Raw genomic sequence first — 23,570 nt, forward strand, 5'->3', positions numbered from 1 at the left:
CCGCCCACCTCCCTTGTCTCTCTTTCTATCTGAAAATACTGGCTGAGAGCAATGAAGTCCTGGTGAAGGGAAAAGAAAAATAAAGAAAAAAGAAATGATATTGTACCATGATTGAAATGTGATTCATGTGAAGTTTAGTTTGACAACTGGCTCAAGCCACTTTCTCTGACCCAGCTGCCATGAAAAGAAGAATTCCTCCCCACCCAGCACCCAAGGAGTCATTGTATCTGGGAGCCCCAGCACTCAACTCTGGCACATTCTCCAGGCTGGTGCCTGCCCTCCTCACATCATCCACTTCCAAGGTTTGTGTAGATTTTCTCCCCATGGAACCCAAATATCTGAGGACAGGGCTGTTCTTCACTTCCCTGTCTGTGTAGGATCCACTTCCAGGGCTCAGATGGTAGGGCGTTAGTCAATGTGTCTGCTGACTGAACATGTCCCACCCATCTCTCTCACAGGACAATGGGTCTCTAGGCCTTCTGGTTCCAGCAAATATGGCAGCCATATTGATAACACAGAATGCCTCTGCGGGCACTGCACAGACCAGGCTGTATAAATGCTCAGTGGTAGCCCTTGCTTTTGAAAGGTTTTTACAACCCAGAAAGGAATCCACCAGATGAGAGTCAGTTCTTTTTTAAATTTTCCCTTTTGTTGCCCTTGTTTTATTGTTATAGTTATCACTGTTGTTGCTGATGTTGTCATTGTTGGATAGGACAGAGAGAAATGGAGAGAGGAGGGGAAGACAGTTGGGGAGAGAAAGAGAAACAACGGCAGACTTGCTTCACTGCTTGTGAAGCGACTCCCCTGCAAGTGGGGAACCGGGGGCTCGAACCGGGATCCTTACACTGGTCCTTTTGCTTCGTGCTACGTGCGCTTAACCCGCTACGCTACCGCCTGACCCCTAAGAGTCAGTTCTTTGAAGAGCACATGAGAAGGGTGGGGATGAGGATGGTGACCTGCAGCGAGCTTGGTGGGTACAGGCCATTGGAGTGAACTGCTTCAGATGCTCAACCCAACACGACTCAATCTGAGCTGGGTTGGAAACCAACTCTAGCTGCGACCTGGTTTGGAAAGAAAAATAAGTGGGATTGAGTTCTCTCCTGAAATCGGATGCAGTTAATTGAGAAAGGAAGCCTCTAGTAGAGATCCTCTACCCCTTTCAGGGCTATGCCCAGAGAGATGGGGGTTCCTGATGTCAACTGAGGAGAGACTGAGCCTGTTGCTGGTGCTGGAGTCACTCCTGGGGTCAGCTGCTTCCTCAAGCCTGGAGCACCAACTCCCAGAGAGGCTACTGGAAGGAAGATAGCACTGTAATGACCTGGAGTCAGCAGACTAAAGTTTTAGGAGTTTTATGTTTGCTTGTTTGTTTGTTTGTAGTTTTTGTTAATCGGGTGGTTGCATTTTACCGCTGGCAAACAGAAACTTACATAAAAATGAAGCCAGAAGGACGGACGATCCAGAAGGCAGAGTTCTTTCCTCGAATGAGTCAAGGTCAGCGCTGAGGTCGCTGGCAAGGAAGTGCAGAGGGGCCTGGACTGAAGCTACTTGTGTCTCAGAGACAGAAGACTTGTTTTCATTGCTTTGGTTCTGAGCACAAATAGTGACCGCACAGTGCAAAAACCTGAAGCTGGCACAACAGCCTTTTATGCCATCTTTTCCTCAAGGTCAGAGGGGCAAGGCAGGGGTAGAGCCTGCTGGAAAGCTTGGACCCTTTACTTTCCAGGCCCTCAAGGATTCAAGCAAGTTCTCCCATAGATAATGAGAGATTTTGCCCTTGCTTACTAAACTCTGATTTATAGGTCTGCCTCAGGGGAGGAGAATGCTAAGGAAACTTCACAAACAAAATAGAGGCTTTTTGAGAAATAAAAGTGTAGGGAGCAGAAAGTCCTAATATTTATTTATTTGATAGGATAGAGAGAAAGTGAGGAGGGTTGAAGCAAGACTCTGCTGAAATATAATCCTCCTAGAAAGAAGGGTTTGAAAGAGTAACTTTAAAAAAAAAATGTATTGGGAGATCAATGGTTTACAGTCAACAGTAAAATACAATAGTTTGTACATGTGTAATATTTCTCAGTTTCCCACATAACAATCTAATCCCCCACTAGGTCCTCCCTACCATCATGTTCCAGGACCTGAACCCTCCCACCCTCCGCCCCAGAGTTTTTTACTTTGGTGCAATAGACCAATTCCAGTCTAAGTTCTACATTGTGTTTGCTCTTCTGTTCTTATTGTTCAACTTCAGTCTATGAGTGAGATCATCCCATATTCTTCCCTCTCTTTCTGGCTGATCTCATGTAACATGATTCCTTCAAGCTCCATCCAAGATGATGTGAAGAAAGTGAATTCACTATTTTCTTAAAATTTAAAAATTTTTAAAAATTTTTATTATTATTATTTTTTAACCAGAGCACTGCTCAGCTCTACTTATGGTAGTGTGGGGGGATTGAACCTGGGACTTGAGAGCCTCAGGCATGAAAGTCTCTTTGTGTTGTTTTCGCCGGGCTGGCTTCACAGGCGGGTAACAGACGACCAGAAACACACGGCTGAGCTGAGAATGCAGTTTAATCTTTATTCACGAGCGGGCAAGCAGTCCAACAACCTAATCACCACACAATGTGCTCCTCCATCTTTCTCCTCCGGCGGTAGCATCAGGAACCCAGAAAGTACGTAGGATAGGGGGCAGGGAGAAGGGAGAAGTGCGAAAAGGCAAAGACTAAACCACAATCTCCCGGAGGCAAGAGGAGTGAGACAAAACCAACATGAAGCATACCAACATCTTTGCATAACCATTATGCTATACCTCCACCTGAAGTCACCATTTTTAATAGCTGTATAGTATTCCATTGTGTATATAGACCACAACTTGCTCAGCCACTCATCTGTTGTTGGACACCTGGGTTGCTTCCAGGTTTTGACTATTACAAATTGAGAGAGCATCTTTATTTGGGAAAGAACACAGGAATGACTGTAGTACCCAACATACTACTCCATAAAAGCATATATATAAATAAATAATAAATTGGGAGAGGAGCAGGAGATATGGAGAGAAAGAGAGACACCTGTAGCACTGCCTCACTGGTCATGAAGATTCCCCTCTGAAGGTGGGGGCCAGGTGCTTGAACCCAGGTTCTGCGCTTGCTAACATATGTGTTCAATTGGGCACACCAGTTCCCAGCCCCCAAATCATTTATTTTTTTCTTCCAGAGCACTGCTCAGCTCTGTAGGTGGGGGGTTGAACCTGAGCCCTTGGAGCTTCAGGAATGACAGTCTCTTTTGTATAACCATTATGCTCCCTCCAGGGCCTGAGTCATTTGTTTTTGATAAAAACAGTCCCCTATGAGATATGAGTGAAGCACTGGAGGCCTGCCCTCCTTAGCTGGCCCAGAGCAGCCTGAGAAGAACTGCTAGACCCACTTGGGGGACCCTGTGTGCCTCTTGAGGCTCTTGATGGAAATCAGGTGATGAAAGTCAACATGGGCAAGTTGACTGGCCACTCTGCAAACACTCAGGACACTTGGTGCTTAGAGTTTTCCAACGGCTGGATGGTACCGGTGACTGCATCCAGTGATTGTATAGTGACTGTTGTCATGATGACAAACGCACTTCTCAAAACATCATCCGGGCTTTTTGCTGCTTTGATTACTGATGTAAACTAGCCAGAGCACTTTCATCTCTAGGATTAGTTTCCTCACCTGGGGGGGGGGGGAGGGAGGGGTGAGAGGAAGGCATGGAAACAAGATCATTTAAGAACAATGTGTGGGCATGCATCATTCATTAGGGGGAGTTCTTTAAAGATGTAAGCTCTTTTGAAACTTGACCACCTCATAACAGCTCTTCTCAGTGACCCCTCCTTCGATCCTAGGTACCACATGTGCCAATGACACTCCTCTGGATCTTTCCCTCTCTCTCATAAAGAAATAGATCTTTAAGAAGATCTTCCTGGGAGTTGGGTGGTGGTAGCACAGCAGGTTAAGCGCAGGTGGCACAAAGCGCAAGGACTGGCGTAAGGATCCCAATTCAAGCCCCCGACTCCCCACCTGCAGGGGAGTCGCTTCACAAGTGGTGAAGCAGGTCTGCAGGTGTCTATCTTTCTCTCCCCCTCTGTCCTCCCCTCCTCTCTCCATTTCTCTCTGTCCTATCCAACAACAATGATATCAATAACAACAATAATAATAACCACAACAACAATAAAACAAGGGCAGAAAAAGAGAATAAATATTAAAAAAGACAAAAAATGTATCTTCCTAGAGTGAAAATAAGTTCTTATAAGCATTGCAGTGTACCCATACAACCCATTTTAAGCAGTCTAAGTTGCTTATAGTGATTGTAGCTGAAAACACCTCAGTATTAAGAGGAACTAGAGAAGCATGGAGTGACGACACATGACATGAGAATGTCAAAACAGGAGGCTGGCTTTATGAGAAAATATAGTTAATACTTTAGTTTGGGGTTTAACTGCACAGTAGTTTCAAATTTAGAAGGCATCAACTGGGAAACAAGTCAGAGGGACTGGGAGAAAAGAAGAAACATCCAGGTGGGGCGGTGGCTCACTCAGCTGATGAACAAGCTGATGAATGCCTGGGGACCACCACACTGAAGGAAGCTTCAGTGGTCTCCTTCACTCTGGTCTGTCTCTATCTAAAAACAAAACAAAACAAAACAATACATATATATATATATATACACACACACATATATATATATATTAGTTTAGTGAACCTATGTTTTTTCTACATTGATTACTCTTTTTTAAAAAAATATTTGTTTTGAAAACAGGTATCAGGATAAGAGTTAACATTTTCTTTTTTTCCTTTTGTTGCCCTTGTTTATTGTTGTTGTTATTATTATTGCCATTATTGCTGTCGTTGTTGGATAGAGAGAAATCAAGAGAGGAGGGAATGACAGAGAGGGGGAGAGAAAGATACACACCTGCAGACCTGCTTCACTGCTTGTGAAGTGACTCCCCTGCAGGTGGGGAGCCAGGGGCTCGAACCCGGATCCTTATGCCGGTCCTTGCGCTTTGCGCCATGTGCGCCTGTTCCCTGGTTACTCCTTTAAAGACAGAAAGAGGAGAGAGGACACCAGAATATCCATCACATGTGATGCCAGGGATTGAGCTCAGAACCTCGTGCTTTGAAGTCCAAAGCTCTAACCACTGTGCCACCTCCCAGACCGCACAAATCTCTTTATTAATGGCAGCTCTTACCCTTTCTTTACCATCGAGTAAGAAAGTGACATGTGGAGTGACACTTGGGAATTATGAGCCCTCCCCATTTTCCTTCAATCCCTACTGATTTTAACAGCTAATAGTGAGCCCTATTTGGATCTCTTCAGTAGGGGTTACAAGATGGTGATGTTTTTTTTTTTTTTTAATTTATTTATAAAAAGAAAACATTGACAAAACCATAGGATAAGAGGGGTACAACTCCACACAATTCCCACTCCGTATCCCATCCCTTCCCTTGATAGCTTTCCTGTTCTTTAACCCACTGGGAATATGGACCCAGGGTCATTGTGGGTTGCAGAAGGTGGAAGGTCTGGCTTCTGTAATTGCTTCCCCGCTGAACATGGGCATTGACAGGTCGATCCATACTCCCAGTCTGCCTCTCTCTTTCCCTAGTGGGGTGGGTCTCTGGGGAATCGGAGCTCCAGGCACATTGTTGGGGTCATCTGCCCAATGAAGCGTGGTTGGCATCATGCTAGCATCTGGAACCTGGTGACTGAAAAGAGAGTTAACATATAAAGCCAAACAAGTTGTTGACTAATCATGAACCTAAAGGCTGGAATCGTGCAGATGAGGAGCTGGTGTGTGTGTGTGTGTGTGGGGGGGGGGGCTGTGTGTGTCTCCGTTCTGTAGATGGCCAGCAGGCCTATTTTAGTTGTATCCCAAAGGGCCTGTGACTATACTAGTTGTTTTTTTTTTTTTCCCCCTGAGTCTGAAATCTAATATGCAGGTGGATCCAAGTTATTTTCTGGGAAATGATGTCATGGCTGGAAAAAGGACCAGAAAGCTGGATCTGGGAAGAGAGTAGCTCCCAAATATGGGAAAGGTGTATAAATATTGTTGACTGTAAACCCCATTGATTTGATGTGATCTGGGGCCCATATTCAGCTTAGGAGCCTATGTGACCTCTGCATCCCTCTAGATCTGAGCTCACATTCTGTGGTCATGAGTAGGAACATTCCAAGCTGCCCCAATATTGACCCATCTTCCTCAGGTGTAAAGATATGTGTATGCCTATGTTCACTGCAGCACAATTCATAACAGCTAAAACCTGGAAGCAAACCAGGTGCCCAACAACAGATGAGTGGCTGAGAAAGCTATGGTCTATATACACAGTGGAATACTATGCTGATATTAAGAACTATCAACCTTCTCTGACCCGTCTTGGATGGAGCTAGAAGGAATTATGTTAAGTGAGCTAAATCAGAAAGATAAAGACGAGCATGGGATGATCCCACTCATCAACAGATGGTGATGATTTTTTACTCATTCTGCCATTCTCTCTACATTTTAAAAAGTTCTCTTCTCTGGAAATGCTCTAGCATCTTAGAACATCTACTGTCATTCATTTCCAATGGTTCATGTGTTCTTGCTCCTCTGTACCTCACTCAAACCAAATATCAGCACAACTATCAAATGCTTTCCTCCACTTAAACGTGATATATGAGATGGAACACATTTTATCTTTATACTTAAGTTTTTTTATTAACATCAGAGAGAGAGAGAGACACACACACACACAGAGAGAGAGAGAGGGAGGGAGGGATACAGACATTTTTCCTATGTGGCTCTTTGGAGCTAAGAACTATGCCAAGAGTCAGGGGTGAAGAGTGAACAAAAGCATACCCTGTGGGGCCCGGTTGTTGCACACCTGGTTGAGGACAGCGTGCAAGGACGTGGGTTCAAGCTCCCAGTCCTCACCTGCAGGGGGAAATCTTCACGAGTGGTGAAGCAGGGCTGCAGATGTCTCTCTCCCTCTTTAATAATTTTTAAATATTTATTTATTTATTTATTTTACCAGAGCACTGCTCAGCTCTGGCTTATGGTGGTGCAGGGGACTGAACCTGGGATTTTGGAGCCTCAGGCATGAGAATCTCTTTGCATAATCATTATGCTATTTACCCCTGCCCTCTCTCTCTCCCTATCTCCCCCTTCCCTCTAGATTTCTGGCTTTCTCTATCCATATATAATAAATAATAACATATATGTTTTAAAAAGCATATCCTGTGCCTTTCCCGTGCACACTACGAATAAGCTTAATGAGCTGTCTAAACCTTTATGTCGTTTTCCATCGAAGCTCCCAGATGTAGAATCAGAAATCATGTAGGGGGAGGACAAAAGTAAAGTCAGCATCTATAAATAAGTTGAGTACCTTGTTACATAAAGAGTTTCGTAATTTAAAACACTTTCAGGAAAGTCAACCAAAATCCATCTTCACTCTCCCTGTCCCTGAACATCTTCCACTCAACTGAAAACAAGTTTGTTTTTATCTCTTTAACAGTGAGTTTGCTGCTGCTTTAGAAACTCAACAGTCAAAGTTTCAACATTTAATGAACACTAATATGTTGGACTATGCGATAGTTTGCCTGGCCAGGCAGGCACCTGACCATGTGTGAAGTCATGGGTTCAAGCCCTAGCACCATATGGAAGCACCTAGGTGGTACGGGGGTAACTCTGCAGATTGAAGCTGTGCTGTGCTGTTCTTTTCATAGATATGAAACATTTCCTGCCAGGGTGTTTAGGCAAGCACATACTCTGGGCTAAAAGCAAACTAATATGAAAGTCACTTAGAACAAACGTTTATGCTCCTATCATATTCATACCTATGAGTACAAACGCCTTTCCAAGAAAGCTTTGAGGAAGATCTATGGTGTTTTGTTCCTCTTCCTCATCATTCATGATAAACCATAGCTGCTCACAATCTTTTTTTTTTTTTAATTTATTTTTGCCACTATGATTATTGCTCTGGTTCAGTGCCTGCATGATTATACTGCTCCTGGCATATTTTATTCTATTTTATTTTATTTTATTTTTTGCCTCCAGGGTTATTGCTGGGGCTTGCAGCCTGCACTACGAATCCACTGCTCCTAGAGGCTATTTTTTCTCTTTTGTTGCCCTTGTTGTTTATTATTGTTATCATTATTGTTGTTATTGGTGTCATTGTTATTGGATAGGACAGAGAGAAATCGAGAGAGGGGAAGACAGAGAAGGGGAGAGAAAGATAGACACTTGCAGATCTGCTTCACCGCCTGTGGGGTGAAGGTGCAGGTGGGGAGCCGGGGGCTTGAACCGGGATCCTTACGCTGGTTCTTGGGCTTCGTGCCATCTGCACTTAACCCGCTGTGCTACTGCCCGGCCCTCTCTTTTTCATTTTCTTAGAGAGGAAAGTAGAAGACAGAGAGACACACACAAAGAGACCTTGCTCCATTGTTTGTTAAGCTACCCCCTGCAGGTATTCCCACATAGTGGTTTGGGGCTTGAAGCTGCGTCCTCAAACATTAACATGTGCACCCTACCAGGTGGGCCACCTGCCAATCCTCAAGTTCACAAAGTTCAACAGAAGATGCTTAGGACAGTCTGCCTGGGCTCAAGCAAAACAAATGAAGCTTTTGTGACAAATGACAGTTTTTGTGAAGATCCATTTGTCAACACAACAATGAAATCCCCAGTTCTGCTGGTATCTGTTAATTAATCTGCAGCCAGGAGTTCCTGGTCTCAGATGGGTCCAAGTCTCTTCCTCAGAAGGGTCTTGTCTTATTTCTACTGTAGAGTTAACACCAGGATAACAAAAAGGTCTCACTTGAATAATAAACTTTTATTTCACAAAACAAAGCAGAACGTCTTAGTGTCCTGTACATGAGGAGGACCACTTGGCCATTTGCTAGAGAAATGCCAGGAAACCTGCCGGGCAGGAAATCTTCAAGAGGAAACACAGAGCTGAATGAAGAGCCTCCAAAGAGGAGAACATTGCTTTGCACTGTCCTCTTTTAACAGGCCTCACTATATCATGAAATAGGAAAGAACCTGTAGGCCTTGGTAAAGCTCTAAAGTACTTTAGAGTACAAATGACTTTTGGGTCAAAATTGTATGTATGCTGGCCTGTATTAAAGCTGTAATCTGGGGGCCTGGCAGTAGTGCAGCAGATTAAGTGCACATGACACTAACGTGCAAGAACCAGTATAAGGATCCCGGTTCTAGCCCTGGTTCCCCATCTGCAGGGGGGGTCGCTTCATAGGCAGTGAAGCAGGTCTGCAGGTGTCTATCTTGCTCTCCCCCTTTCTGTCTTCTCCTCCTCTCTCCATTTCTCTCTGTCCTATCCAACAATGACAGCAACAGCTACAATAATAATAGTAACAACAATGATAACAAAGGCAACAAAAGGGAAAAAATAGCCTCCAGGAGCAGTGGATTCATAGTGCAGACACCAAGCCCCAGCAATAACCCTAGAGGGAAAAACAAACAAACAAACAAACAAACAAACAGTTGTAATCTGCCACAGGCTCTGGGTCTCCAGTCTCCTGGCTATTGACCAGTTCAAGAACAGATACTTGTAAAGGCTGTTTAGAAATACTCTAAAACGGGGAGTCGGGCTGTAGCGTAGCAGGTTAAGCGCAGGTGGCGCAAAGCCCAAGGACCGGCGTAAGGATCCTGGTTCAAGCTCCCGGGTCCCTGCGTCGCTTCACAGGCGGTGAAGCAGGTCTGCAGGTGTCTATCTTTCTCTCCCCCTCTCTGTCTTCCCCTCCTCTCTCCATTTCTCTTTGTCCTATCCAACAACAATGACATCAATGGTGACTACAACAATAAAACAGCAAGGGCAACAAAAGGGAATAAATAAAAGAAAGAAAGAAAGAAATACTCTAAAACAAGTATTCTTAGGTCACCAAAACAGTGCAAAGTGTAATACAAGTGCTGCACTAGGCTGACAGTTTGGCTAAGTGGCTTTGCTGTTCATGCAGTAAGTCACACTTTGTGAAAGATTTAGGAGAATAGGCACATTCTGAGGAACAGTCCCACACTTAAAAGGAGCTTAATCTTTGTTCATTCAATATCATATTCTGCAGAGGGCTCGCCCAGTTCACATGATTTCTTCTCCAGGATACTTTCAAAACTAGCAGATTGAACAGATGACCACTGTATGTATTTTGACATGTACCTAGTGTGAATTCATTTGGGAGTAATTTTTTTACCCCCTACAAAGAAGATACTTGATAAAAGTTATACTTAAATGCATATATTGTTCTTTTCTTTTCTTTTTTTGCCTCCAGGGCTATTGCTGGGGCTCAGTGCCTGCACTACGAATCTACTGCTCCTAGGGTCATTTTTTCCCTTCTGTTGCCCTTGTTGTTTATCATTGTTGTTGTTACTATTACTGTTGTTACTGCTATCGTTGTTGTTGGATAGGTCAGAGAGAAATGGAATGAGGAGAGGAAGACAGAGAGGGGGAGAGAAAGACACCTGCAGACGTGCTTCATGCAGGTGGGGAGCCAGGGGCTTGAACCTGAATGCCGGTCCTTGTGCTTTGCGCCACGTGCACCTAACCTACTGCACTACCACCTGGCCCCCATATTGTTTTATTTTAATGAGACAGAGAGAGGAAGAGAGAGACCAGAGCACTGCTTAGTTTTGTGGTTGGGGGATTGAACCTGGGTCTCTGGAGCCTCAGGCATGAAATTCTCTTGCATGACAATTATGCTATCTTCCCCACCCACATTATACTCAGTGTCAGAAGAAATAACAGTGACTATCAGTCCACCCCATCAGCTGGGGCCCTAGTCGGGGAGTCCTGAGATTCTCAAGCAGACATGATGGGCCTAGACCTTGAATAGATCCCTCTCTCCATTGTTACCAGCCATCTCTATCAGGAACAACACAATAGATCCCTTTGTGGGCCCCCATAGGACCTTGCCCTCAATGTGGATCAACAATGGTAGAGAATGTTCCATCCTCTGAAGGGAAGCTGAACAACATACTCTATGTTCCACTAGAGAAAGATGGGTCCTGAAACTGGGGCAGCTTGGAACATTCCTACTCATGACCACAGAATGTGAGCTCAGATCTACAGGGATGCAGAGGTCACATAGGCTCCTAAGCTGAATATGGGCCTCAGACCACATCAAATCGATGGGGTTTACAGTCAACAATATTTATGTACCTTTCCCATATTTGGGAGCTACTTTCTTCCCAAATCCAGCTATCTGGTCCTTTTTCGCTCAGCCATGACATCATCTCCCCAGACAATAACCTGGGTCCACCTGCATATCAGATGTCAGGTCATAAACAAACAAACAAAACTAGTATAGCCATGGGCTCTTTGGACTATAACTAAAATAGGCCTACTAGCTATCTTCAAAACAGAGACCCCCAACCCTTCATCTGCACTATTCCAGCCTTTAGGTTCATGATTAGTCAACAATTTTTTTTGGCTCTATGTTAACTCTTCTTTTAGCCACCAGGTTCCAGATGCTACCATGATGTCAACCACACTTCATTGGGCAGATGACCCCACCAATGTGTCCTGGAGCTCTGATCCCCTAGAGCTCCACCCCACTAGGGAAAGAGAGAGACAGGCTGAGAATATAGATCAACCTGTCAATGCCCATATTCAGTGGGGAAGCAATTACAGAAGCCAGACCTTCCACCTTCTGCACCCCATAATGACCCTGGGTCCGTACTCCCAGAGGGATAAAGAATAGGAAAGCTGGGGGCTGGGTGGTGGTGCACCTGGTTGAGCATACATGTTACAGTGTAGAAGGACCCAGGCTTAAGTCCCCGGTCCCAACCTGCAGGGGGAAAGCTTCACAAGTGGTAAAGCAGGGCTGCAGGTGTCTCTCTGTCTCTCTCCCTGTCTATCACCCCCTTCCCTTTCAGTGTCTGGCTGTGTCTATCCAATAAGTAAATAAAGATAAAAAAAAATCTAAAAAAAAAAACAACAGGGAAGCTATCAGGGGAGGGGATGGGATAGGGATATGGAGTTCTGGTGGTGGGAACTGTGTGGAGTTGTACCCTTCTTATCCTGTGGTTTTTGTCAGTGTTTCCTTTCTATAAGTAAAAATTAAAAAAAAGAAAAGAAAGAAATAACAGTGACTTAGTCGCACAGTTGAAATGGCAGACTTGCAGCCCAGGAGGTGGTGCAGTGGATAAAGCCTTGGGACACTTAAGCAAGAAGTCTGATCCCCAGTACTGCATGTGCCAGAGTAATGCTCTGGTATGCTCTCTAATAGTAAATAAGTAAAAAACAAAAGTATTTTCACTGTCTTCACTGTCGAAGAGGTCTACTGGACTTGCAAACCTACAAACGCGGCTGGGAGGCTGTGGACCAGTCATTTTTGCTGGTTGTCATGTCTCAGAAACTGGGGGTGGGCACACAGCTCTTCTTAAAATTGAAATTTATGGGAGTTGGGAGGTAGCACAGCTGGTTTAGCACAGGTGGCACAAAGCACAAGGACCGGCATAAGGATCCCAGTTCGAGCCCCCGGCTCCCTACCTGCAAGGGAGTCACTTCACAAGCGGTGAAGCAGATCTGCAGGTGTCTATCTCTCTCCCTGTCTTCCCCTCCTCTTTCTACTTCTCTCTGTCCTATCCAACAATGACAACATCAACATCAACAACAACAATTACAACAATAAAAAACAACAAGAGCATCAAAAGGAATAAATATTATAAAGTCAAAAAATTGAAGTTTATGTTCAAGATGAAACTGAATTCCACCTTTGTTATGTGTACAAAGCAAAGAACAATCAGTGGGTCCTGGTGGCAAGCCTAACAAAAGCAGAGTAATCATGGAAACAAGGAAATCAGTTTCATCTTGATCAGTAAAGTAACTCATAGCATCACTGAAACATCCCACAGTGTGGACAGGTTCCTTTGCATTATCTTTTTAACACCTTTTCTCACAGGTGGAAACTGGAAGCCCCCCACCCCCCAGATCCTAAACAGATGTAGTCAGCCCTCCTCTCTCCAGATGTAATGTCTGATGAATATTTGCAAGTAAATATATGAATTGCGGGGCTGAGGAGGCAGCCTAACGGTTATATAAATGACTTTCATGCCTGACCAGGTTCGATCCCACGTTCAATTTCCAGCACCACCAGAAGCCAGACCAGTGTTCTGGTCTCACTGATTCTCTGATTCTTTCTTTCTGATTTCGCTCATTTAATAAAATATATTTTAAAAATACATAAACTCCTCTAAGCCCTGTGATTATTTTCAGAGAATAGAAATCTGTACTTTTACTTATTTTTCAGTAAGTTTAAATCTTTGATAAAGTACAGTATCACATAGATTCTGTGTCCACTGGCCTTAGCAGGGAGGTTGCTTTGTAATTTTGCTCAAATCATATGCAAAAGCCTTTTCATGCCTGAGACTGCAAAGTCCCTGGTTCAATTCCCAGAACCACCATAAGCCAGAGCTGAGCTGAAAACAAACAAAAACCACAAACTTCTAATTTTTCTCTACAATGACATGAATTGTTTTCCTAAGACAGTGAACACCACTGGTTAATATTTTACTCAATTATTTTTTTTAACCTTGTACTTTTGACTCATGATAAGTGACATTTTTCAGTTCATTCTGAAAAAACCTCCAACCCACAGAGATATTTTCTTAGGTACTGCAAGTATTATTGAGATGTCCTAAAAGCTGATGTTCTGCTTCTAAAGGAGAGTCAATTTAAAGAAAAGAATAGCTTATTGAGATAAAACAGTGTCAGTGACAAAACCACTATTCTTTGTTATTGCTTCACCATTTGGAATAGACAAGTCATAGTCAGTGGGATTTCCTTATTTTAAATCACAGAGAGCCAGGAATACAAAAAATGCTTCAGCAAACACTTTTAATAAGAATACAAAATTCACACCAGAGGCACATTCTGGGGAATGTAAATGAACTATCACAAGTAGTTATTCTGCTAGAAGAATAAAATAAGGCTCTTGGTGTACAAATATACAGGAAGGAATGATTTAAAATAGGTATATGATTTACAATCACATTACATTGTTTTAAGCACTGAAAACAGGCATATTAATTAAAAGCCAGCTAGAAGGCATTGAACATATATAACATGTCACACTCCACAGAGTTCATGTATTACAGTAAATTTAAGTACTTTATTTCAACACAAAGTAAATGAACAGGGAAAAGAGATACTTCTCCAAGTATTAATTTATAGCTCTGACAAAAATCAAGGGACCTTACATTAAAAAAAAAAAAAGGACTATTTACTGATAGAACCACACACCAAACAGGCCAACCACACAACACAAAGCCAGCAGTGCTGAGCAACGGAATGGCCTTTCCAAGCCTTCCTTCCTTTCCCACATAACCTTGTTACTCAAACAAAAAAGTTCCTTTCCTCCCATCCCCTAAAAGGAATAGAGGAGAATCAAATCACAAACTTAAACGTTGGTTTCAGCAGAACTCTTCAATGTGGCTGAACGAATACAGAGAAACTCAACATGTACAAATAGCATTCCTTACTGGGCAAGGAATGAGACATCAAACATTATCTGAAATAGGGTTTCTTTATGGACTATGTACATTGCTTGAATGAGAATTACCGGATCTGAGAAGGCACATATCTGTGATTTAAGGCATAACTGGTATTGTTAGACATGGAAGTCAATGAAAGCTGTCTAGGAACTCACTTCTATCAAAATGAAATCTACCCCAAAACTTGCTTTCGAAGCACACAATTCTGATCTATACTAGAAACCACCAAGAATTTCTGTTTTCAAGTCTACCTGCCATTTTTTTTTTTCTTAAGCAGGTTTTGTTGTGAATCAAAAGAAATAGCTAAAATAACCCCTGCCCAGTGACTCTGGGCGATGTCAACTCAGACGCTTAAAAGCCTCACAAAAGTGAGCTCTGATTCCTGCGTCTTAAGAAATAAAGTCTAAGCACAATCGCAATGGTACTGATTCATTTCTAAAAAGGTGTCTGCCATCATTCCACGAGCCACTGTGGTGGCTGCAGCAGGGAGACCATACACTCTCGACTCTGTAAAATAGTTTCTTTGAATCTTTAAGACAATCCAGGGAAACCAATCTCTTAAAGATGTTTCCTATATTCATATATAAAATATCTGATGTGGATACAAATCATGTAAATCTTTCTCTGGAAAAGTTACAACCTGTCCTGCCTCTCTAGGACCCAACCCTTGACTTTTCATGTTGTCAGTGCAAATCTGTATTAGATGTCTTCAAACTACAGAAACAACCATCAACTCTCACAATACAAAAGGATTTCCCAGAAAGGAAAAGTGTTGTGTTCAGATTACAGAAAGTGTGTTTGCATCGAAACCACCCACCTCCCCACCAAATTGAACAGTTCAATCGTTAAGGTATGAAAAGGGAAAAAGTAAAGCTGTTTGTGCAAGAATCACTGCAATGCTTGTCGCCCCTTCCCTCTTCCCGGCTCTGCTTAATTCTTGTCAGGTTTCTTTAGAAATATAACGAAGTGACTTTCTTTCTTGTTCCAAATGTGGTCTTACTGTTCTTCAAGCCAAGACGGAGCATCCACTCCGGGGGTTTTCAATTTGATATGGAATTGTCTGAGTGTCTGTTCGAGCTGCTTCTGATTCCCAGCAAAGTAGGCGGCGATGGCGTTGTGGAAAAGGACCAGTTGATTGTGTAATACTTTGACCTGTGAACGGGGCAAAGTGACAGACCCAGGGTTAGCACACCGTGTGACAACGGGACATGAGGTGATCTGTCACATATCTTATCTGAAGATCGTATGCTCTTCAAGAAAAGCTGTTCTAATAACCACAAGTTTGCACACAGCAAGTGGACACTGTGTCTATGGTGACTAGTTTTTTTTTTTTAATCTCTCAAAAGATCAGTTTAAGAAGCTAAATGTATACTTTTAAAACCATTTTCAAACATTAATAAAGACAATAATTAAAAATAGCATCAAATTACCTCTATAGCAAGTAGATTAAAAACGTATATTGAGGTGGGAAAATTATGTAAATTGCTATTATATAATACATGCTGTATACCAGCTGTGGACAGCACTAAGGTGGAGGCTTATGGAGAATGACGTGGAATGTCTATTTGTAAATAATACAGTGCTCTGGAAAGAACCAAGCAATGCACTCAAGTGCTGTCCAGAAAGTCAGTAAGCTCACCTGAATAGCTTTTAGTTGGTTTTAATGATATTAAGAGCATGTCTGAACTGAGTAGTAATACTACCTCTATGAATCTTTTTTAAATCAGCAAGACATCACAAAGACGTGGGAGTAAGTCTGTTTCCCTGTGCCTCATGACTGTAAAACGTTTCATAGACAAATTATAAAAATAGTTCTAATTTACCCACCCACAGAAACATTCATCAAAACCAAACTTCATTTTAATGATGTAAAAATACACATGCCTGAAATATGACTCTAAATGCGGAGGTGGGGGGTATGAGACTGTCTATATCTATAAGATGACATCTGCAGTCATTATATTATACACACACTGTCTATATCTATAAGCTGACATCTGCAGTCATTATATTATACACACACACACACACTTACTCCCCCTTTAAAAATGCTTTATTAGGTAAATAATGTTTTACAAGATAGTTGTCACATAGTTATCATTTCTCAGCCTTCTGTGACAGGAGTCTGCAAACCATTCCCAAACCATTCTAGTTTAGACCCTCCTTCACCGTTGTGAGCCCCCCATGCCCTCAATTTCTTGATAGATCCCTAAATGATAATGCTTGTTATTTCTCTGCTCGACTATTTTTCTTAATTACTACAATCACTGGACATGTTACAAATTCGTTATCTTTGGGAGTCGGGAGGTAATGCAGTGGGGTTAAGTGAATGTGTCATGAAGCTCAAGGACCGGCGGAAGGATCCCAGTTCAAGCCCCTGGTTCCCCACCTGCAGGGGAGTCACTTCACAGGCGGTGAAGCAGGTCTGCAGGTGTCTGTCTTTCTCTCCCCCTGTCTTCCCCTCCTCTCTCCATTTCTCTCTGTTCTATTAACAATGACGATATCAGTAACAACAACAATACTAACTACAACAACAAAAACAGCAAGGGCAACAAGAAGGGAAAATAAATAAATTAAAAAAAAAAAAAAGAAATTTGTTATCTTTGAAGTTCTGTCTCCAGCTCCAGGGGTGTTGTGGCCATAGCAGAGTAAACACACAAACTGGTCACCAGACCTTCAGGCTGACATGAAGCCCGCCTTATCTGATAGCCCTGAATTGTGCCTCCATCCTTGGCGTAAGGTCAGGACTTGCTGAGCAAACACAGAATCTAATCATTAGAACCGGAGATAACAAGTCTGATATAGAGTGGTCCACATACTAGGAGAGAGATCATTCCTTTATGTGTGCCTTTATGATGTCGGGTGGTAGAGCAGCAGGTTAAGCGCATATGTTGCAAAGCGCAAGGACTGGCGTAAGGATACTGGTTCGAGCCCCTGGCTCCCCACCTGCAGGGGCGTCGCTTCACAATCGGTGAAGCAGGTCTGAAGGTGTCTGTCTTACTCTCCCCCTCCTCTCTCCATTTTTCTCTGTCCTATCCAACAACAACAATAAAACAACAAGGGCAACAAAAGAATAAATAAATAAATAAAATTTTAAACAAAAAGATGTCTATATATACGGTTAAGGTGTTTCTCTTCCACATAGCCGTGTGCACACATCCACAATAAATAGAAGAACAGAATAGTCTGAGCGAGAGATCTGAGAGAACGCAGGAGAACCTTATTGTGAGATGTACCCCATGTCTCCCACTCCATATCCCCTCTTCTCTAATGACGGCGTAATGAAGTTTATTTCTCAGCCCTGAGGCGTGAAGGAGACTCTGCTCCCAGCAGCCAGAGAACCCCTGGCCTCCCCCAGGCCCTGGCCTTGCAGCAACGGAACATGTCCAGTCCGAGTTTCACACTGTGCTTTGTTTTCCTGTCCTTGTTTCTAAGGTTCCACCTATAGTTGGGATCACCTGGTCTTCAGCCTTCTTGTGGCTGTTCTCACTTAATATGACTCCTTCAAGTTCCATCCAAGATGAGACTAAGGAGACAGTTTTGTCATTTTTATTTTTATTTATTTATTTAGCTTCCAGGGTTATTGCTGGAGTTCAGTGCCTGCACTACAAACGCACTGCTCCTGGAGGCCATTTTTTCTCCATTTTGTTGCCCTTGTTTTTAATTTTTATCGTTATTATTATTGTTGTCATTGTTGTTGGATAGGACAGAGAGAAATGGAGAGAGCAGGGGAAGGCAGAGAGGGGGAGAGAAAGACAGACACCTGCAGACCTGCTTCACTACTTGTGAAGCTACCCCCCTGTAGGTGGGGAACCGGGGGCTCAAACCAGGATCCTTATGCCAGTCCTTGCGATTGGCGCCATGTGCGCTTAACCCGCTGTTCTACTGCCTGGCCCCCAGTTTTGTCATTTTTAATAGCTAAGTAGTATTCCACTATGCATATATAACACAACATTTAAAAATATTTATTTTCCTTTTTGTTGCCCTTGTTGTTTTCTATTGTTGTAGTTATTGATGTCATTGTTGTTAGACAGGAGAGAGAGAAATGGAGAGAGCAGGGGAAGGCAGAGAGGGGGAGAGAAAGACAGACACCTGCAGATCTGCATCACTGCTTGTAAAGCGACTCCCCTGCAGGTGGAGAGCTGGGGACTCAAACCGGGATCCTTATGCTAACATTTTTTGTTTTTATTGGATAGAGAGAATCTGAGGTGGAAGGGGAAGACAGAGAAGGGGGAGAGACACTGACCTGCAGCCCTGCTTCACTGTTCATGAAGCTTTCCCCATGCAGGTAGGATCTACTGAGCACACCACCGCCTAACCCTTATAACACTTCTTTCTTTCTTTTTTTTCTTCTTTTCTTTCTTTTTTTTTTTTGCCTCCAAGGTTATTGCTGGGGCTTGGTGCCTGCACCACGAATCCATTGCTCCTGGAGGCAATGTCCCCCCCTTTTGTTGCCCTTGTTTTTTTTTTATCTTTGTTTTGGTTATTATTCTTCTTGTCACTGATGTCATTGTTGTTGGATAGGACAGAGAGAAATGCAGAGAGGGGGAGTGAAAGATAGACACCTGCAGAACTGCTTCACCACCTGTGAAGTGACTGCCCTGCAGTCAGGGGCTGGGAGCTCGAACCAGGATCATTACTCCGGTCCTTGTGCTCTGTGCCCTGTGCGCTTAACCCACTGCGCTACCGCCCAACCCCCACAACACTACTTTCTTACCCACTCATTTGTTGTTGGGCATCTGGTTTATTTCCATGTTTGAGCTATTAAGAATGGAGCAGCTATGAGCACAGGTGTACGTAGGTCCTTTTGGATAGGCGTTTTTGTTTTCTTTGGAAAGATCCCCAGGAGTAGGCTTGCTGGGTTGCAGAACAAGTCCTTGTCTAGGGTTCCGAGGAACCTAGCCTGCCTTTCACAGCGGCTGAACCAGCTTACAGACCCACCAGCAGTACAGGGATATTCCTTTTTCTCAGCTCCTTTGCCAACACTTGTTTTTGTCCTTTCTAATGTGTAAAGTGCTACCTCACTGCTGCCCGTACTTGCATTTCTCTGACGACCAGTGACTGAATATTTTTTTCTTATGTCTTTTGGCCATCTGGATGTTTTCTTTAGTGAAGATTCTGTCCATGTCCTCTTCCCATTTTTAAAGATCCTTGTTTTATTTTTTTTATTATTTTTTTTATTTATTAGCCCTCTGCCTGACCTATGGCATGTAAAGAACTTGTGTTCAGCAGGGGAATCTTTTGTTTTTGGTGATGGTTCCTCTCATTTGTGCAGAAGCTTTTCAATTTGATGTAGTCCTATTGGCTTGTTATTATTATTCCCTTTTGTTTTCCTTTCTGTTGGACTTGATTCTTTATTTAAATTTTATTTATCTTCCCTTTTGTTGCCCTTGTATTTTTATTGTTGTTGAGTTATTATTGTTGTTATTGATGTCGTTGTTAGATAGGACAGAGAGAAATGGAGAGAGGAGGGGAAGACAGAGAGGGGGAGAGAAAGACAGACGCCTGCAGACCTGCTTCACTGCCTGTGAGGCGACTCCCCTGCAGGTGGGGAGCCGGGGGCTCCAACCGGGATCCTTATGCCGGTCCTTGCGCTTTGCGCCACGTGCGCTTAATTCGTTGATTAAACCACCTGACTCCCTGGACTTGATTCTTTAAAGAGGTTTCTAAACCAGACATTGTGAAGCATTCTATCAATGTTTTCTTTTATGTATTTGATGGTTTCTGGTCTAACACTCAAGTGTTTGATTAATTTGGAGTTAACTTTTGGGAATGGTGACATGTGGTGGTCCTGTTTCATACTTTTCTACATGTTTCAACCTAGTTTTTCTTTTTTAAAAATTTAATTTAATTTATTAATGAGAGGGATAAGAGGAGAGAGAGAAAGAACCAGACATCACTCTGGTACATGTGCTGCCGGGGATTGAACTCGGGACCTCATAGCTTGAGAGTCCAACACTCTATCACTGTGCCACCTCCTGGACCACACAACCCAGTTTTTCCATCATCATTTGTTGAAAAGACTTCCCTGTCTCCATTTGAAGCCTTGGGCCCCCCTGTCAAAAATTAACTGTCCACAGCTGTGGAGTGCTTGCTTTTTTACCCATCCACTTCTATAAAGGAAAGAACATTTTATTTTCTTATTTTTTTCTTATTTCATTTTTTATTGGTGGGGTTAATGGTTTGCAGTAGATACAGTTGTTGGTACATGTGTAAAATTTCTCAGTTTTCTGCAAAACACTCTCACTACCAGCCTAGGCCCTTCTTTCTCTCCCATCATGCAACAGGGGCCTGAAAGCTCCCCCAGCCCCCTACAGAGTTCTTTACTCTGTTGCAATAAAACAAGCCCATTCCAAGCTCTACTTTGGAAACAACATTTTATATTAATTATCCTACTGATTATTTTATATTGATTATTCTACAGATCCTGGTAGCTATTTCCTCCCTCCTCCTCTTCCTTCTCCTCTCTTCACAGAGCACTGCTCAGTTCTGGCTTGTAGGAGGAGGAAGGGTTAAACTTAGGACCTGAGCTTCAGGTATGGAAGTGTCCTGTATAATATTTCAAGGCCTGAAAAGTTGGACTGACACTCTACCCACTCACACCATCATAGCACTTGGCACTACTGACTTACCTAGAAGTTAGGTGAAATAAGAGGAAATAATGCCTCTGAGAAAGAGAAGAATATTTCTTTCTTTCTTTTTTTACATATTTCTTTTTTAATATTTTACTTACTTAATGAGAAAGATAGGAGAGAAAGAATCAGACATTACTCTGATACATGTGCTGCCAGGGATCAAACTCAGGACCTCATGCTTGAGAGTCCAATGCTTTATCCACTGTGCCACTTCTTGGACCAGACCACAAGAAGAACATTTCTTGCAGGCATAGAGCTTAAGAGAAAAAGACAACATGAAGCAGTGAAAACTAAAAAGAAGCCTGTACAAACTAAAAGGGGATTTATCTTGAATTTACTGGATCAGATTTAAGGGCCTGCAAACCCTACCAAATGGAATCCTTCAGTGCTGGGCAGAAGAGTAATAACACAAACACATCTCATGCTATGTACCAGGGACCAGAGGAGGCTCCAAGGACACAAGCACAAGGAGCTTCATGCAGCAGAAAATGGTAGTAAAACAACAACAACAAACTGACCTGTGTGTGTGTGCAGGTGTGTGTGTGTGTGTGCAGGTGTGTGTGTGCAGGTGTGTGTGTTTGTGCAGGTGTGTGTGTGCAGGTGTGTGTGTGTGCAGGTGTGTGTGTGTGTGTGTGTGCAGGTGTGTGTGTTTGTGTAGGTGTGTGTGTGTGTGTGTGTGTTGGTGCAGGGGTGTGTGTGTGTGTGTAGAATGAGGCTTTTTCCTTTTATTTATTATTAGATAGAGATAGAGAGAAACTGAGAGGGGAGAGGCAGAGAGACAGAGAGACACCTAGAGCCCTGCATCACGACTTTCGAAGCTTTCCCCTTACAAGGGGGGTGGGGGCTTGAGCCCGGGCTTTTGCACACTGTAGTGTGTGCACTCAACCAGGTGCATCACCACCTGGCCAGAATGAGGCTTTTCCAAGTAAGGTTTGAGAGAGAGAACTCCGCTCTGTTTCTGAGGTAAAGGGGTAGGATAAATGCATGAAAACCTCAACAAGAGGAAACTGGTGATTATTAAGCAAACAGGAAGGGGCTGGGTGGCACAGCAAGGGCTGAGATTCAAGCCCCTCGACTCCACCTGTAGGCGGGAGGCTTCACAACCCGTACAGCAGGATTACAGGTGTCTCTCTTTCTTCTTCATTACCCCTCTCCCCTCAACAAATTTCTCTCTGTTCTAATAAAACAAAGAAGAAAAAGGAAAAAATGGCCGCTGGGAGTGGTAGATTCATGGTGCAGGCACTGAGCCCCAGTGACAACTCTGATGGAAATAAAAACAAAAAACCAAACAGACAAACAAAAGGGCACAGGAAAGCAATGGGGAAGGCGCGTTTGTAGAAGGCTGTTTAGGAGGTGAGCAGAGAACTCTACTAGAAAGAATTGTTACAGTAGTGGCTACAAAGGGTCTCTTCTCAGGATTCACACCCTTTGGGGCAGTCTTCCACACTGACAATGGCCATTAGGAAGAGAGGCCCAAGGGGCAGGTGGTGCCATCCTGTGAGGAAGCCCTGCTCAGCCCCCTGCAGGATGGAGGCCAGAGGAGAAAGGGCAGAAAGGGAAGCCCAAGAACAGCCATCCAACCACAAGAACCTCGAGCCCATGCTGCTCCAAGTCACTAAGCTCAGTGCTTTGTCATGTGGCAAAAGTACATCTATGGGGAAGGTTCAGAATGCAGTTTCTCAGCAGTGAAAAGGATGTTTTGTTTGCTTTTTTTTTTTTTTTTAAGAAAACACAATGAAAAGGGGGATAATTAAAAGAGGGAGGCTAGTCAATTAGATGACAAATAAAGTGAGTGAAGAAACATCGGAGCTTAGGAAGGTTAAGAGTCGGGTGAGGATGCTACAGGTATCTGGGGAACACTCAACGGCAGCATGCTGCCATCTGGTCCCGGGGTCTAGCCGTGGTTGTACAGAGAATGTACTGTAGTCTCCCTGAGAACCTACACTTCTAGTTGCCTGGGAAGACCTGATTTAGGTGCTCAAAACAGACTCTCCTACGCCATGTTTCTCCAGCTTGTGGATTAGTTCCAGCTAAGGCAAAATGAAGCCCTGCAGGTTCAAGAGACATGTTTAGCATTTCCTTAACTACCCAGAATGAAAATGAGGACCACTATCCAAAACCAAAACCTCCACACCCCCTGCTCTAATCGATTAACTGAAAGTTTCCTTAACTACCCAGAATGAAAACGAGGACCACTATCCAAAAACAAAACCTCCACACCCCCTGCTCTAATCGATTAACTTAAAAGTGCCCCCCCCACCAGTGTGCAGGAATAACTTCCTGCACACTGGTGGGGGGGGCGCTTTTAAACCAGCCATCACATATATGCAAGTCCTGGGTTGTACCAGATAAATCACTTCCTCGGCTTCCAGAAATACTGTTACCACTAGAAAAACCTACCTACATGTAGAGCAAACAGGAAATGAAACTTGCATCCAGTCTTC

General features: G+C 43.4%; 1 protein-coding gene across 9 annotated transcripts in view; it reads right to left on the minus strand.

Annotated features, from left to right (window-relative positions):
* Positions 1-1,007: 1,007 nt before the first annotated feature.
* ARFIP1 (ADP ribosylation factor interacting protein 1) overlaps positions 1,008-23,570 on the minus strand; it is a 123,188-nt gene continuing 100,625 nt past the window's right edge. For 8 of the 9 annotated variants that reach the window (XM_060178948.1, XM_060178945.1, XM_060178944.1 and 5 more), the window contains one exon: positions 13,819-15,643. In XM_060178948.1, coding sequence (XP_060034931.1) covers positions 15,488-15,643 — 156 coding nt within the window. In that variant the 3' untranslated portion in view covers positions 13,819-15,487. Of the gene's footprint in view, positions 1,062-13,818; positions 15,644-23,570 lie in introns of those variants that run through there. The other variant, XM_060178943.1, reaches the window with a different exon arrangement.

This window comes from Erinaceus europaeus, chromosome 19, assembly GCF_950295315.1.
Source record: "Erinaceus europaeus chromosome 19, mEriEur2.1, whole genome shotgun sequence".
NCBI lineage: Eukaryota > Metazoa > Chordata > Mammalia > Eulipotyphla > Erinaceidae > Erinaceus > Erinaceus europaeus.